A 16554-nucleotide genomic window follows, 5' to 3' on the forward strand; every position below is an offset into this window, starting at 1 on the left:
ACAGAGAATTCCCAACAGAAACAATTTCAAATGGCTTAAAGACACTTAAGAAAAAGCTCGACATCCTTAGCCATCAGGGAAATGCAATCAAAACTTCACTGAGACACCATCTTATACCTGTCAGAAGGGCTATGATGAAAACGCCAGTGACAGCTTACGCTGGAGAGGATAGAAAGGGGAACACTCCTCCACTGCTGGTGGGAGTGCAAACGTTTACAACCCCCATGGAAATCAGTATTGTGGTTTCTCAGAAAAATGGGGATCAATCTACCACAATACCCAGCAATACCACTTTTGGGCATTTACCCAAACAAATGCATTCTCACAATACACAATATTTGCTGAATTATATTCATAACTGCATTATTTGTAATAGCCAGGACCTGGAAGCAACCTAGATGCCCCTCAACTGAAGAATGGATAAAGAAAATGTGGTACATTTACACGATGAAGTACTTCTCAGTCATAAATAATAATAATAATAATAATAATAATAATAATAATATCTTGCAATTTGCAGGCAAATGGATGGAACTAGAAAAAAAAATCCTGAGTGAGGTATCCCAGACCCAGAAAGATAAATATAATATATTCTCACTCATAAGTGGATACTAGACATAAAGCAAAGGACAACCAGCCTAAGGTCCACAACCCCAGAGAATCTAGGTAACCAAGAGGACCCTCAGAGAGACATACATGGATCCGCCTAGGAAGGGGAAAAAGACAAAACCCCCTGAGTAAATTGGGAGAATGGGGGACAGGGGAGAGGGAAGGAGAGAAGGGACGGGGGAAATGTATAGCTCAATAAAAACAAGTTCAAGACCAAAGAAATCCTTTCTCCTTTCCTCGTAGAGCGGGGCAGGGTCACTTCCCGTGCTACCCAACCACAAGTCCTCACCTTCCTCTGCCACCACCATTTTGAAGAAACTTTTACTAAGACAACATGCCCAAATGATAGATTGTGTATTTCTCACGTCTGCAACACGAAAAGAACGGGAGACACAAAATCCTATTCTCTTCAGAAAGGTTTCAGGGCGGGGGAGGGGGCTCCATCAGAGAGAGGATCTTCTGGGGTGCCTTTAAGAACCTTTGCTTGGGTACTTTACTGACACTCAGAGCTCGTGTTTCCAGAAGTCTAGCTTCTGGGAGCCAATAACTGTTACGTCTCTGTCAATGCAGCTGCCAGCACGACTTTCTGGTTCTGCCCGATCGTTCCTGGAAACAGCCCTTTGGGGTTCTGCGCTTCTGGGAAAATGCTGTGGTGCAGGGGTGGCTCCTGGCCTGGGCGGAAGGGCGGCTGCCAGTCTGCAGGGAAGGCTGCCCACAAAGCAGAGGTGGGTCGTGGGGCAACTGGTCTGTCCCCATTCTCTCTAGACTAGCAGTCAATGACCTGTTCTCGTCTGGCCACCTGAGGGCTGGAGAAGGACGTGGCTCCTAACACTGTCCAGGGGTTTCCTGTCTGCACGCTGGGGGCCTCAGAAGAGCTTTACTAACTGGCTGCATCCTCAGATGTAGTTTATAGCCTAACCAGGAAAAAGGTGAGCCAACATTTCTTAGTCTTCACAAATCCCTTCCTACTGCCTCAAATTGTACAGCCTTGCTCCAACTCTCAGAGACAGTCTAATGTCTACGTGTGAGGTGGGATTCCTAAGATAAAGAGCCCTCGGGGCTCTTCCTCCTCCTTGTTCTCCGGCTGACCTTGGCTTCCCCACAAACGCTGCCCTCTCAGCCGCCCTTCACGCTGCTCTTTGATCCAGGCTTGAGCAATGCTCTCAGATTTTCACCGCAAGAACAGAGTGTGCAAAACACTACGGCTCTGCCGCTGCGGCTGAAGAGGCCTGGGGCGCAGGGATTCCATGGCTGTGGTGGCCATCACTGTCAACCTGCTGAATTTAGAATCACCAAGGAAACCTGGGGGTGCCTGTGATGATGCCCAAGAGGTGGGAAGTCCCTGTGAATGTGGGTGGCACCACCCCCCAGGGCCACATACACACATACACACATATGTATATGTACATACATATGCATAAACATAGGCACACCACACATGCATGAAAAGCACACGTGTATATATATGTGTGTGTATATAACCATTACCCACGAAAAAAGAAGCTTTTTTCACACCTGTACATGTACACACATATATGTGAGTATACACACATGTACACATGGAATTTGAACAGAAGTCCCCTGCATGGGTAGACAGTGCTGCTTCTAGAAAACATGGGTTATTTTAAATGAAAATCTCAGTGCAAGGCACAGACTACCTCCCTGTGAGTTACTGATCCATCACAGACACCCAGGACAACACAGACTATTATTGTTTGCTCTTTTTGCCCACCAAAACTAAATGGCAAGCGCCAGTTGCTGAAGACACCACTGACTTTGGATTCAAGACAGAGAAACCAAGCCTATCAGAGCAGGAAGCTCTCTTTCTGCTGGCTAATTTACATAGAGCCCAAAGCCGAAAATACTTCCATCTCACCTAGTGCCGGCCCCCGTATATTTCAATACTGACATGCCGAGATGTGCCACGGTGGCTATTGGCGTTACCAGTCACGTTCTGATTGGACATGAGGCCTGCACAACAGCAAGGATTAATGTCTACTCAAAAGCCTATGACTGGGGAGAGCAGAGGCCCCAGTGTGGAACCTGCTGCTGTTGTAAAATGCCTGTGCTGCCAAGAAGCTTTCTAGGCATCTATGTTTACATGCTTAGATCTGCGCTGCCCCCAGCTCTGGTCAGAGAAGCTTCTTTTTTCGTGGGTAATGGTTAATGCAGAGAGCTGGCCAAAATACACAGTATGAATAACCCCGAGTGCTCAGCCGGGGATGGGTCACCTCCAGCCTCCCACCATCCAAGGCGCAGGGAACTTTGTAGAAGACTTGGCAGAAAGTATGTAAGAGGAGGAGTGCTTTGAGACGCCGATGTCAGCCATGATGTGGCTGGCACACACACACATCAACTCACAGCAGCCCAGGACACCTCCACAAGACCAGGCCAGCCAAAACTCCAACGTGGATATTGGCAACTGGTGGCTGCTGAGGGTCAGAGAGTCACTGTTCTTTGAAGACATGGCTATCGGTAGGTTGGCCGTGCCCTAGCGAATAGCCACACGTCCAAGTTCACATGGGCAGCCCTAAGTGGAGTCAAGGGCTGTCAATAACAACAACGAAAGCAAGGAAATAAACTGTGGAGGGCGGTGAGGTGGGGGGAGGGACTTGGAGGGAGATAGTGATGGCTGGATAACTGCATAAATACAAGAAGTTTCCAAGGGATGAAAAGTATTGTTTAAGATGCATTTAAAAAGAACGTAAACTGCAAGCGGTCAATGCCATCGCGAAGGTACCTGACGGCAGCAATGTGTCTGGGGATCCGCTGGCAGAGGCGTTCCCATTGTCATTGTTCTCCCCAAACTCCTTCTTGTATATGGACAGCATGTACGAGATCCGGTAATCCAGCCTGACGCTCAGGATGAACTGGAAAGAGCAACACGGCAAGCTCAGCCCCATGAGCTGGTCCTGAAAGGCGCCTCGCTGCTAAGACCACGCTTGGACACAGGTCACGGGCTGGGGAAACGGCTCAGAGGGTAAAGCTGTTGCCAGGAAATCCTGGGCTCCGGGGTTCCATGCCCAGAACTTAAGTAAAGGTGAGGGACTGGAGTCTGGTCCCCAGCACCATGTCAGATAACACACAACCAGCTGTAACTCCAGCTCCAAGGGGTCCAACACTCTGGCTTCTGCAGACACATGCATTCATGTGAACATACTATGCACACACGCACACTCACACGCGCACATACATGTACACACATGCACGCGTACACATGTATACACATGCACACGCACACACATGCATACACACATGCACACACATGCACACACGTATACACATACACACCCACACATGCACACATACACACCCACACACGCACGCATGCACACACACATGCACACTCACACGCGCACATGCACGCACATACACACCTACACATGTATACACATACACACCCACACACGCAACATGCACATGCACGCACACACACATGCATACACAGGCACACACATGCACACTCACACACGCACATACATGTACACACACTTGCACACACATGCACACACACGCACACTTACACACAGAAGTTCCAAATCCTTTTTAGCATACTATTTTAAGGTGGGCAGGTTGTAAATGTGGCGCTTGAGGGGTATAAAGTGTCTCTTTATACCTGTGAGTACACAGGGAATGAAGAGACGCCAGTGAACGGGGATTTACAGGGTGCAGAGCAGACGGACACTAATAACAGGCCTGGGGCTCACCCCTCAAGCAGGAGGGTGGAGACAGAACTAGGCGATGGATGCTCAATACACACGGAGATTTTTAAAGCTCAGATTCCCCAAGGCCGAGGAGAGAATTCAATATGAAACATGAATGAAGCATTTACATCTGCTGGAGATGAAAACTCGCAGAATAATTCCACAACCTTTGCCCCTCTGGTCTTATTATGAAGATGCAGGTAGTGTAAGATTAAAAAAAAAATAGCAGATAACAACAAGGCAGGGGAAGGACCAGGCATGGTGGCTCACTGGGGGGACTGAGGCAGGAGGATTCCCCTAAGTTCAAGAGCAGCCTATGTTACACAGTGAGCTCTGGGCCAGTCAGGGATACAGAACAAACCTTGTCTTAGAAAATTAAACAAATGTAAAAACTTGTAGAGGCACAGACAGTAAGTCAGGTCAGAGGGCAAGAATAAAATCACACTCACTGAGACCATGTTCTCCCATGAGGTAAAGAGGGCAGCCCCTCCCCCACCTCAGGAGGAGGAGCTGGCAGAGAGCCAGTGCAGCCTCCGCCACTGAGGACCTGTGGAATGGATGTTCTGAGAAGTCAGCAGACTGACAGCATCACACTGTGAAAAGGAGACCCTGGGTGGACAGACAGTCAGACAGCAAAAGAGGCTCAGAAAAATTCCTCAGGAGCTGGAAGGAGGCAGAAATGAGCCAGGCTGCAGCCACACAGCACCACTTTCCCGCCACTGCGAGAGGCGCCATTGCTGAAGCCACTGTTGAGTCGCATGACTCAGCAGTCATCCATCATGCTTCAGGATAAAGCCTTACACCAAGTTTCAAGGCCATGAACACAGGACAGGAAACCCTGCCAACATTTCTTGGGACCTGGCCTTTGGAAACCCTGGAGGAACTGGGAAATGCTTTATGATTATAAATCTAATTACTTAGAATGGAGAATGCACGGGGCCTTCCAGGACTGCTGACCCACTTCCGGTAGCTTGGCCTACGTTAGACGATGATGATGAAAGATGTGGGAAATTCTGTTCACATTCTCGAGACGGCCTGGGAAGCTGCAGGCTCCATTCCCTGACTCTGGGATAAACGTTACAACAAAGGGTACCATAAGCTTCCCAGGGTTACCGCCCCCACCACCAAAAACATGCTAGAAATCACAGAAGGTCTGATGCATGAAGTAACTGAGCTCATTAAACTGTAAGTGTTAAACTTTGCTAATGTGAAAAAAAAAATCCTTAGCCTCTTAGAAACACAAAGACAGGTGATTGTGTATAGTAATAGAATCAACAATTAACAAGTTTGGTAAATGATGATTTGGGGGCATTAAGCAGGGTCTTCCTTTGTTCAGGCTGGCCTTGAACTCACAGAAATCTTCCTGCCTCCGCCTCCTGAGTGCTGGATTTATAGGTGTATGCCAACGTGTCTGACATAAAACTTTTGAGTTTCCTATAACAACAGGAAATCATAGTACATGGAATTCACTAATAAGTTTCAAGCAACCGAAAACAGAAAATGATTAGAATTCCATCATTAGATATGCCTGCTTTAAAAAGTTCTCTTAAATGAAGAAAATATTCAATCGGGGTCAATACTAGCTGATAATAAACACACAGGAAAGCAATTTATCACCCTCAAAGCAATTGCTAGATGTCACTAGTGTGTTTCATGGGACAAAAAATCGACAGGATGCGTATGCGAAGAAGCAACGGTGTGAGACGCATTGCCAGCTCTGTCCTTGACTTCAAAATAGTAACAATAAAACGGGGCAATAGCTTTTCAGGTTAAAATGAGGCCAATAACACTCCAGAATCACATTACACCAATAGCATTATAATACATTTGCACAGTGAAACCAGATGCAGTGCCTAACATCTGGAAACTCAGCACTCAGGAAGCTGAGGCAGGAGGATTGACACAAGTTCCACGTGAGCCTGTGCTGCAGGCTCACACACACATGCACACACGCACGTGCACACACACACCCCACACGCATGCACGCACGTGCACACACATGCACGCACACGCATGCACTCACGCACGTGCACACACACCCCACACGCACGCACTCATGCACGTGCACACACGCACACACGTGCACACACACACACCCCACATGCATGCATGCACGCACGTGCACACACACGCATCCCACACGCACGTACACACACGCACGTGTACACACACACACACACACCAACACTTAAGTGAAACCAAGGGACCACGCAGCATCACCGCTAGCGTCAAGCTGCAGGACACACCTGTAGAATCTCGATGACCTTCAGCTTGGTGTCCATCACCGTCACGTCCTCCTGCTCACCGGGGCTTGCCTGCTTGCTCAGGTGGGCGCTGGGCTGTGCGTCGGGCACACTCACCGGGAAGATGGAGCCTCTGCTAAGCACCATTTGAGTCATCATCTCTCCTACCCCGTGGATGGTCCTCATGACATTGTTGCCTGGCACAAGAAGGGGATAGAGTCACTGCGTGTAAAACCCGAGTGGCCACAGCATCCACACAGCTTGTTAACCATATCATGAGAGCTTGGCTGCGTTCCTCACACCCCGACATGTAACTCGATGCATCTTGGTTTTTTTTTTTTTTTTTTTTATGTTTGCATCCATTATTATAAAAGCTAGGATGTAGCAGTGTGAAGGGTTTAAAAAACCACAAAAAGAAATGGTCTTATCTCTAAGATACAGCAAGTTTGTACTGGGGGAACAAAGATCGTGACAGAGTACCTATGAGCAAATCAGTATGGTTCTCTTATCTCTCTTATAAATTTTTTCAACCCTAAAGTTTAAGATCTAGAGGGACCAGGGAGAGGGGACGGCCTATCACTCTTCCTGAGAGGCTGGAGCAGAATGGCTACAGGGAGAAAGTTCTAGGCCAGCCTGGGCAACATGACAGGAGCCTGCTTCAAAGGAAAAGCAGACTTAAAAATCCAAAGAGCACACGCCTTCTTGGGAAGCTCAGAGAGACCCTGAATCCACCCTGCGGTTTCTCCGACTGCCGCTGGCTCTCATCGTTGCTTACAGAAGTCACCCTGCACAGAGCCACCATTGCTCTGTAAACACCTTACTGAGTGTGGCCCACAAGGATTGTCTCAAAGGTTTTAGTTGATTTTTGTTTTGTTTTTAAGAGAGCCTTAGAGATCAAAACACTAAAGCAGACCTCTTCACTTGAGCCCCTGAAGGTCAGCTGTGAACCCTAAAGACATCATGGGTAGCAGACCCAGCCAAGGGATATTTTCTAAACAGGCCTCCCGTGGAGGGTCAGAAGCATGTTTACACGTATGCGGGCCACCAATGCTTTCACTTCCTTTGTGGTTTCCCTACAGCGAAACCACCTTTTTTATCTTTTAGTCCAATAAATACCTTTGAAGCATATCCTTAATGAGAAGGATTGGAGTCTTGATGCCCACAGAATAAGGTGTCTTTTGCAAAAACTCATGGTTTTAGTAATTACCAATATTGCAGGCATTGGTCGTGGCTGGGTACCAAGATCGCACAAATTGTCAGATGCCCTATTGGAGCACCTTCCCTCAATACTCAGACCGAGGGCTATGAGGCTTTCATAACGTGAAAAGAGTTTAGATGTGCGATTAAAGGTAAGCAACTTCTCATGGGGTGGGGAGCCCGAATTCTCCAAGAAGCTTGTGTCCACTCATCTCCTCTGACTAGAAATCTATTATTCAGAACCAGGAAAAATTACCTTATCTGAGGCCACTACAGAAACAGATGACTCACACAAACATGTCCAGCGAGGGGCTGCCTCTGGGTTTGACTTTTGTTGGTTTTTCTCCACTCACACTATGTAGCACAACTTGCACCCACACCTGCAGTCGGCCAGCCAAGGGAACTCCCGGTCACTCTCATGACTTAGGACCCATCATGTCTCCTACATCTCAGCTCCCGCAACAAGCAACTGGACTTGACAAGTGTCAACTCCTCTTTGCAAACAGTGGGCTTTGGCTTCTCGGGCGTTCATGAAATTATGCCTGAAGGAAAGGCCTCAGCATTTAGCAAAAAAAAAAATGTTCCAGAAATTCGGAGGGCGTAAGCTGAGAGGAAGAGGAATAATGAGGTACATATGCACCTTTAACCCCAGCACTCAGGAGGCAGAGGCAGGCAGATCTCTATGTTCGAGGCCAGCCTGGTCTACAGAGCCAGTTCCAGGACAGGCTCCAAAGCAATACAGAGAAACCCTATCTCGAAAAAACAAAAACAAAACTAAACAGAAGAATGCAAACTGTGGAAATGCTCACAGGATTAAGACGCAAATAATCAACTTTAAAAGGATTTAAAAGACGTTTAAAAGAATGTCCATGGGCTGGACGGCAATGAGCAATAATAGCTCCACCCAAACAGATTGTGGAAAGATGGTGGCCACTCTGAATTCACCACCCTCTACAAATGTGCAACTGGCTGAGACAATAAAGGTAAAAATCCCAGCGATGTGATTTAGAGTTCATGGAACACTGACCATTTCTCTGACGGGCATATTCCAGGCAGAAATGAACTTGGGTTTGCATTTTCAAGTCCTGGAAATTTTTGTTATATGGCTACTTGGATCACAAAAAGCGGGTGTTAAAAAATTACATAACTGGAGTTCCCAAGACTGGGTAAAGGTGGATGCAGCTTGAAGATGCTTTCCATGAGAATAGTCAAAAGGCAGAGGATCCACTGTCCAGGTCTCTCAAACAACCCAACCGTCGTTCCCAAAGCACTGCACGGCCCACACTTGGCAAGGTGTTGCAGGTATGCTGATGGTCACAGGCAATGATGGTCTTCAGTCCCTTTACCCCACTGCTGAGTAAGTTTACGGGCTAGTCTCTCTGAGATGGCTTCTCACACTAATGAAGAACAGGCTCCTTTGTTAACCTTACCCCTGGCTCACACAAAAATCCGGGGCACCCATGGTGTCTGCATCTCACTTAGATGTGCTTAGAGAGTAACCACTTAATCAAATGACTGTTGTAAAGAAGGTTAGCCTAGACAATTCTTTCCCCCAAATATAGATCCTGTCACCAACAAATTAAAATCCAGATGCTGAAAGCATCCTAATGTGTAACACATGTAGTCATCAGGAAGACAGGAGGGTACATTCCCATCCGCCCACGTCCTCACATGCCTGCAGCGTGTGGACCACAGAATTCTCCAGAGTTTCCATGTACGGCCACCTCAGAGGTCTCCAACTCAAAAGACGCTGCATTTTTCACTTGTGGTGAGAAACGCTAATGCTGTGAACTTCTACAGCTTAAAAACATCAGCCTACCCTGTACAAAATCACAGGCACACAGTGTGTCCACATCCACTGCACAGATCACAGGCACACTGCATATCCACTGCACAAACCACAGAAATTTACCACAGGGAAATTTCTAATTCTAGACTTTGAAGACAAGTCCAAGGTGACCAGTCTTCAAAAAAAAAAAAAACTCAATGCTTTTCAGCTAAGCAGTTAACACATGTTCTTTTAATTCCCTGGAAAAATCAACAGCCTATAATTTCAATTTTTTTAACAAATAATTAACTCCACATCAAGAATTTGAGCTGATAGTATGTTGAAAGATTTGAGGAAATGGGAAACATCATTGTTATGTTAAAAAATAAAGACAATCAGGTGTGGTGGCACATGACTTTAGTACCAGGTCTTGGGAGGTAAAGGTAGGTGGGTCTCTGTGAGTTCAAACCTAGCCTGGTCTACATAATGAGTCCAGGACAGCCAGGGTATATGGAGACCTCTCTCTCTCTCTCTCTCTCTCTCTCTCTCTCTCTCTCTCTCTCTCTCCTCTCTCCTCTCTCTTTCTCTGACACACACACACAGAGAAAGAGAGAGGGGGGAGGAAGGAAGGAGGGAGGGAGGGAGGGAGAGAGGAGAGAGAGAGAAAGTGCTTATAGAGGGAACCCCAATTCCATGGGAGAACCCTGAAATCAGAGCATCGATTGGGAAGACGCCAAGTGTCTCTCACCAGTTTCAGAACAGTGGAAAGCTGTGAGAAATTTGTGTGACACTGAAGCTGCACAAACTGAAAGTTAATTTCTCTGCCTCGTAAAGACTTAACAGGACTGAAACTTGCCCACAGATAACTTGTGTTTTGTCTTAAGTCCTCTTCGCATGTTATCTAGGGTCACCTAAAGAGGGAGTCTCAATCGAGGGAAGGACTGCCCTGGTCAGATTGGCCTGTGGCATTTGTCTTAAAGTCCATTGGTGTGGGAGGGTCCAGCCCACCGTGGGTGACACCAGTCCTAGGCCGGAGGGCCTGGGCTATATCAGAAAACGATCTGAGCAAGCCAGCAAGCCGCACTCCTCCATGGTTCTGCCCCCACTCCCTTAGGGACTACAGTAACCTGGAGGTCACATAGATGAAATGAGCTTGCTTGTGTCAGAGTGATTTCTACACAGCCACAGGGAAGAAGTGAGGGCTTCACCATCCATCGCCTCTGGGTATCACAGAGGGCTCGGGAGGAAATCACTTCCCACCCCTACACTAGAGACCTGGAAGGATTTCGCAGTGCACATGGCCAAGCTCTATGTCTCATCATTGTCAAACACTGACATTTCAGTGTTATTCCAAAACTCAGGGTTTTTAATCTGCAAAACTGATCTTAATTCTTCCCAGCTGGCTAGATGAGCCCACACATGGATTCAGTACTGTTCTGTGATTGGGAGGTAACTTAGAGCATCGGATCGGAGGTATGCAGGGTTCTCCCAGAAGTGCAGGCACATGCACGCCATATGCAGTCCAGACCTGAGCATTCCCACCACCAGACTGCTCCCTCTTTAGGGTCAATCCCCCAGAGTTCTCCCCACTCCGATTCCAAAGCAACCGCCCTATGGGTTCTCGAGTCATTCGTGCACGCATACGGTACCATTTATTTATTTTTTCTTGTTTGACTTTTCAGGTGTGAGGAGATATGTGTTCCGTATATACATGGGATCGTGTGTGTGTGTGTGTGTGTGTGTGTGTGTAAGAGAGAGAGAGAGTGTGTGTGTAAGAGAGAGAGTGTGTGTGTGTGAGTGTGTGTGTGTATGTAAGAGAGAGAGACAGAGTGTGTGTGTAAGAGAGAGAATGTGTGTGAGTGTGTGAGTGTGTGTGTGCGAGTGTGTGTGTGCTGTGTGTGAGTGTGAGTGTGTGGGTGTTGTGTGTGAGTGTGAGTGTGTGGGTGTGTGTGAGAGTGTTGAGTGTATATGTGTGTGAGTGTGTGAGTATGAATGTGTGTGAGTGAGTGTTAGTGTGTGTGTGTGCGCGTGTGAGTGTGTGTGTGTGTGGTGTGGTGCAGTGCCTAGACCCACTCCTGTCACTCCAGCATCTCCAGAGGCATCAGCTTCTCCTCCTGGCTTCAGAGACAGGAGTAAACTCAAGGCTGCAGAAACGCTTCACCACAGTGTACTGGCTAATTTAGCTGGGGATGTTGTTTGCTCCTGACACATCTCACAGAAACATAGACAAACCTTGAGTAAATCTTCCAATTCTACTGAGTCAAAATGATTGAACATATTAACAATTTCTGTACCGTGGTTATGAGCAAACCCTGCCTGAGAGAGCTATAAGATGTTACAGAGTAACTTTGTCTCATAATGTGAATTTTGTGTATACCTCACCCTGTCATTCCTCCTAAAAGTACTGCCGGGCACAGGTAACAGTGGCCATCTAAATGCACTGTTAACATGGTACAGCAAAAATGACCAAAAGCATGTCACATGAGTGGCCAAACAGAATCACAGGAACAAAAAACCAGGCGGTGTTTAGAGCTGTTTGTTTATCGTGTTGTTTCCCACTCCCCGTGTGGTTAGAAAGCTATAACGCCCTTTGAGCGTGTGTGTGCGCGTGTGTGTGCGTGTGCGTGTGTGTGGTATGTGCACGTGGGTGTGTGTTCAGGGGTGCCCATGTGTGTAAGAGTGTGTCTGTTGATGTGAAGGTACATGTGTGTGCACGTCTACATATCTATGTGCTTGTAGAAACCACAGGTCAACCTCAGGTGTCACTCTAGGGTACTATCCAAACTTTTGTTGGTGGTTGTTTGTTTGGGTGGTTGGATAGTTAGCTGGTTTTTTTGGTTGGTTAGATAGTTGGTTGGCTAATTAGCCGGTTAGTTGGTTAATTGGTTGGTTGGCTGGTTAGCTGGTTGGTTGGTTGTTATTTGGCTGGATGGTTAGTTAGTTGGTTGTTTGTTTGACTGGTTGGTTGATTAGTTGTTTGGTTGTTTGTTTAGTTATTTGGTTTGTTAGTTAGCTGGTTGGTTGGTCGGTTAGCTAGCTGGTTAGTTGATTGCTTGTCTGATTAGTTGACTGGCTAGTTGGTTGTTTATTTGGTTGGCTGGCTGGCTGGTTAGTTGGTTTGAGACAGGGTTTCCCACTGGCCTGGAGTTTCATCAAGTAGTCTGGGTTAGATGGCTAGTGAGCCCCAGAGACTCAGCTACCTCAGCTTCCTCGGACCTCATATTACACTACACCCTGCTACACATGGATTCTGGGGATTCTGACCTTCATGCTTGCATGACAAAGACTTTACTAAGTTACCTTCTTATTTAACAATTTTCACAAGTCATATTTGGAATGATATTTTAATATTCAAATATATGTATATTTATGGGCAGTAAACAATATGTATAGTCAAGTGAACTGTACTAAATAAATATTTGTATAAAACAAATAAGTATATGTTAGTACACTAGATCTGATACAGGTCAGCTTTAGAACCAGAACCAGCTTTAGAAACATGTTGGGCCTTAAAAGACTCAAGCCTGAGGCCTAGTAAGCTCAGTGTAACTTCCTGAGCCTGACTAGAGTGACTCAGCAAGGCCTAATCTAAAACTGCCTCTGCCTAGCTACTGCTGACATGGTGAATCATAACTGGCCCCAATACTTCACCCCATCCTAAGGTCATGTCCCAGCCCCAATGCTATATAAGTACCTGCCTGCTACAATAAAACGAGCCCATGCTTTGACAAGGTTCCTGACTCAGTGGGATTCTCTCTGTGTGGTTCTCTCTGGTGATAGGAGAGGGGTCTGGGTCCTTGACACGCTCCACTCCTGCTCAGCCCCGGAAGGGACTGGCTGGATGGGTCCTTCCACAGGCCTATCTGCCAGAGGACCCGGACCAGCAGAAACAGAACTGATTCTCACAGCTTTTCAACTCACTATTGTTCTCTTTGCTCAATAAACCTGAATCTTCCAAGCAAAAGAGACATTTTTAATTAAATTATATTTTAATTAAATTAAATTTAATTAAATTAAAAATATGTGTTTGTAAGTTAGGGTCTCTAAAAGGTTTTGTCTTTCTGATTCACACTTCTCACAAAAGGAATGTCACAAGCATTTGTTCTAGTGATGCGCAAGACAGGAAAGGACATCAAGGCTTATCAACAACAGCATGATCCTTAGCATGGAGGACAACCATCACAAAGAATACCGACACAAACCTACATGATACAGCCTGATGTATACCTAGGCTAAATAGCATGCCTACTCTTATAAATACGTATTTGCCGAACATAGCACGCTATGCATGACCGTATTATCTGAGGTACAGACGCAGCTCACTGGAGATGGCAGAGGACTGTGTAATGATACTGCAGAAACAGCAAGAAGGAAAAACTCACATGATGAAGGCATTTGCGCACCACTATAAGCAGCTGTCATTCTCTGGAAATGGCAAGAGCTACAGAAAGGGGCAGAAACTGAAATTTAGGAGGGTGCCTTTGATGGATAGCAGAGTACCAACCAGAGTCAAAGGGGCTGTAAGAAGGGGAGGAGAGCATCCATTTCAAAACAGCAGAACCTTCAACACTGTGATTCAGAAACGACACTGCTTCTGAGACTGGAAACAGAACAATGCCTTGTTTGTTTTCATCTTTTTAATATAACGAAGTCACATCAAGCTAAATCAAAAATTCTTAGTAGATGCAAACTGTCCTATACTGACTTCCTTGGGAAATGTGAGGAAAATAGAAAACGGAATTCCACAGCAGGTAGTGTGCGGATCCTAGAACATGAGACCCTGGGGCAGGAGGACCCTGAGTTTGAAGCCAGCCTGGACTGTGCAGAGAAAACCTGTCTCAATGGAAGGGGGAGGGAGGGAGGAGAGAGGGGAGGGAGGGAGGAGAGGGAGGGGGGGGAGGGAGGGAGGAGAGGGAGGGGGGGGGGGGAGAGGGAGGGAGGAGAGGGAGGGGGAGGGAGGAGAGGGGGGGAGGGAGGAGAGAGGGGAGGGAGGGAGGAGAGGGAGGGGGAGGGAGGAGAGAGGGGAGGGAGGGAGGAGAGGGAGGGGGAGGGAGGAGAGGGAGGGGGGGAGGGGGGGAGGGAGGGAGGAGAGGGAGGGGGAGGGAGGAGAGAGGGGAGGGAGGGAGGAGAGGGAGGGGGAGGGAGGAGAGGGAGGGGGAGGGAGGAGAGAGGGGAGGGAGGGAGGAGAGGGAGGGGGAGGGGGAGAGGGGGGGGGAGGGGGAGAGGGAGGGAGGAGAGGGAGGGGGAGGGAGGAGAGAGGGGAGGGAGGGAGGAGAGGGAGGGGGAGGGAGGAGAGGGAGGGGGAGGGAGGAGAGAGGGGAGGGAGGGAGGAGAGGGAGGGAGGGAGGACAGAGGGGAGGGAGGGAGGAGAGGGAGGGGGAGGGGGGAGAGAGGGGAGGGAGGGGGAGGGGGGAGAGGGAGGGAGGGAGGGGGAGGGAGGAGAGGGGAGGAAGGGAGGAGGGGAGAACAGGACTGGAGTGCCCCGTTCTTTGCCACCAGGTGCTGTGGCTTTTCTCCCAGCATGCCCGGCACAAGGGTTCCTCCTGGTCCATTGTGTGTCCAAAGGGCCTCTCACTCTCCCTCCTGACCTCTCCCAGGCTCTGTGTTGGGTCACAGGGTTACATATCAGCCCAGATAACTCTGATCCTTGCGGGCATTGTGGCTGCCCACGTCTTGTTCTCCAGACAAGCCAAGGCAGCTTGTCTCTGACAGTTAGTTAGCAAGCTGGCTAGTGAGACTGGCCTTGTCGTGAACTCTGTTTGATTGAGAGACCCTGCCTCCCTGAGTAAGGTAGAGACTGAGAATGAGTCCCAACATAAGCCTAGAACCACTTCGTAAGCGCCTCAGGTTGGCCTACGGCACGCCTGGTAGAGATTGTTCTTCATTGGGTTTACTGAGATGGGAAAACCGCTCAGAAATTAGGCAGTACCATTTCATTGGCTGCGCCCTGAACTGGGTACGTGAACAGGGCAAGCTGAGCAAATGTGTATGCAAGCATTTGTCTGTCCCCCACGGCACGGTGGATGTCACATGACCAGCTGTCTCACTGTCCCAAGTCTGTGACTTCCCCACAGTGACAGACTGTGACATGGAATTGTGGGCGAGGTTAGACCCTTTCTGCTTGTTTCTAGGGGATTTTATCTCAGCCACAGGAATGGCATGAGGACGATTGCCAACCTGAAATCTCAGAGAAGGAAACCAACTGAATGGAATTCTCCATGGTGGTTTCCCATCTCCAGCGCCGTTCCCAGTATCCCGGTAGGGAGAGGCCCGTGTGTCGGTGAACTGTGGAAACCCCCAAGAAGTTGGAGCTATGAAAAAACAGGATGACAGATGTTAAAAGGAAGAGAGAAAGAGAGAGAGAAATGGAAGGAAGGAAGGAAGGAAGGAAGGAAGGAAGGAAGGAAGGAAGAAAAGAAAAAAGAAGCTATTTGTCTATTTGTTTTTTCAGTTTCCTGAAAGATTCTGGCTCAGGGGCTGGAGACAGCTGTGAAGGCACTCAGGAGCCAGATTCTGATGCTGTGGGTTAGCCTCCTCTCTGAACCCAGGCAGCAGATATGAAGGATACTCACAAAGGGGCTCTAGTGGGGGGGGGAGGAGGGGCAAATAACACCAAGGTATTTGATAACACCTCAGGGATGCATGTTATTTTATATCTGCACATATATACATACAAATATTGAATGGATTTATACCACTTGGGCTGGCAATGACCCCACAGGGAACCACAGACTAACAAAAATCCAGCACCAGGCATGAGGAATTCTATTCCAGGGTTGGTCAGGGTACTGACCACAGGCTACTGCTTTGACCCTTGTATGCCTCTCAGAGGTTGAAGGTACGTCTCTATCGACAAAGACACCTCACACATTGGACAATGGATTCAGATGATCCAGGCTGCGTCTAACATAAAGGCCTCCTAGAGCCTAGCTTTCAAAGTACCAGAAGATGTTGTGCAAGCTGCAAAAAAGAGTAAAACAATCAATATTCCTACTCAGCTGTGATGCCTATAAATCACAATGACCAGCAAGGC

At 47.9% G+C, this 16554-nt stretch overlaps 1 protein-coding gene across 1 annotated transcript in view; it reads right to left on the reverse strand.

Annotated features, from left to right (window-relative positions):
* Positions 1-16554, reverse strand: part of Itpr2 (inositol 1,4,5-trisphosphate receptor type 2) — a 356230-nt gene that overhangs the window by 221156 nt on the left and 118520 nt on the right. The window contains exons 22-23 of the mRNA XM_051173394.1: positions 6560-6753; positions 3350-3479 (exon numbers count right to left, since the gene is read on the reverse strand). Coding sequence (XP_051029351.1) covers positions 3350-3479; positions 6560-6753 — 324 coding nt within the window. The remainder of the gene's footprint in view (positions 1-3349; positions 3480-6559; positions 6754-16554) is intronic.

This window comes from Phodopus roborovskii, unplaced genomic scaffold (genome assembly GCF_943737965.1).
Source record: "Phodopus roborovskii unplaced genomic scaffold, PHOROB, whole genome shotgun sequence".
NCBI classification, from domain to species: Eukaryota; Metazoa; Chordata; class Mammalia; order Rodentia; family Cricetidae; genus Phodopus; species Phodopus roborovskii.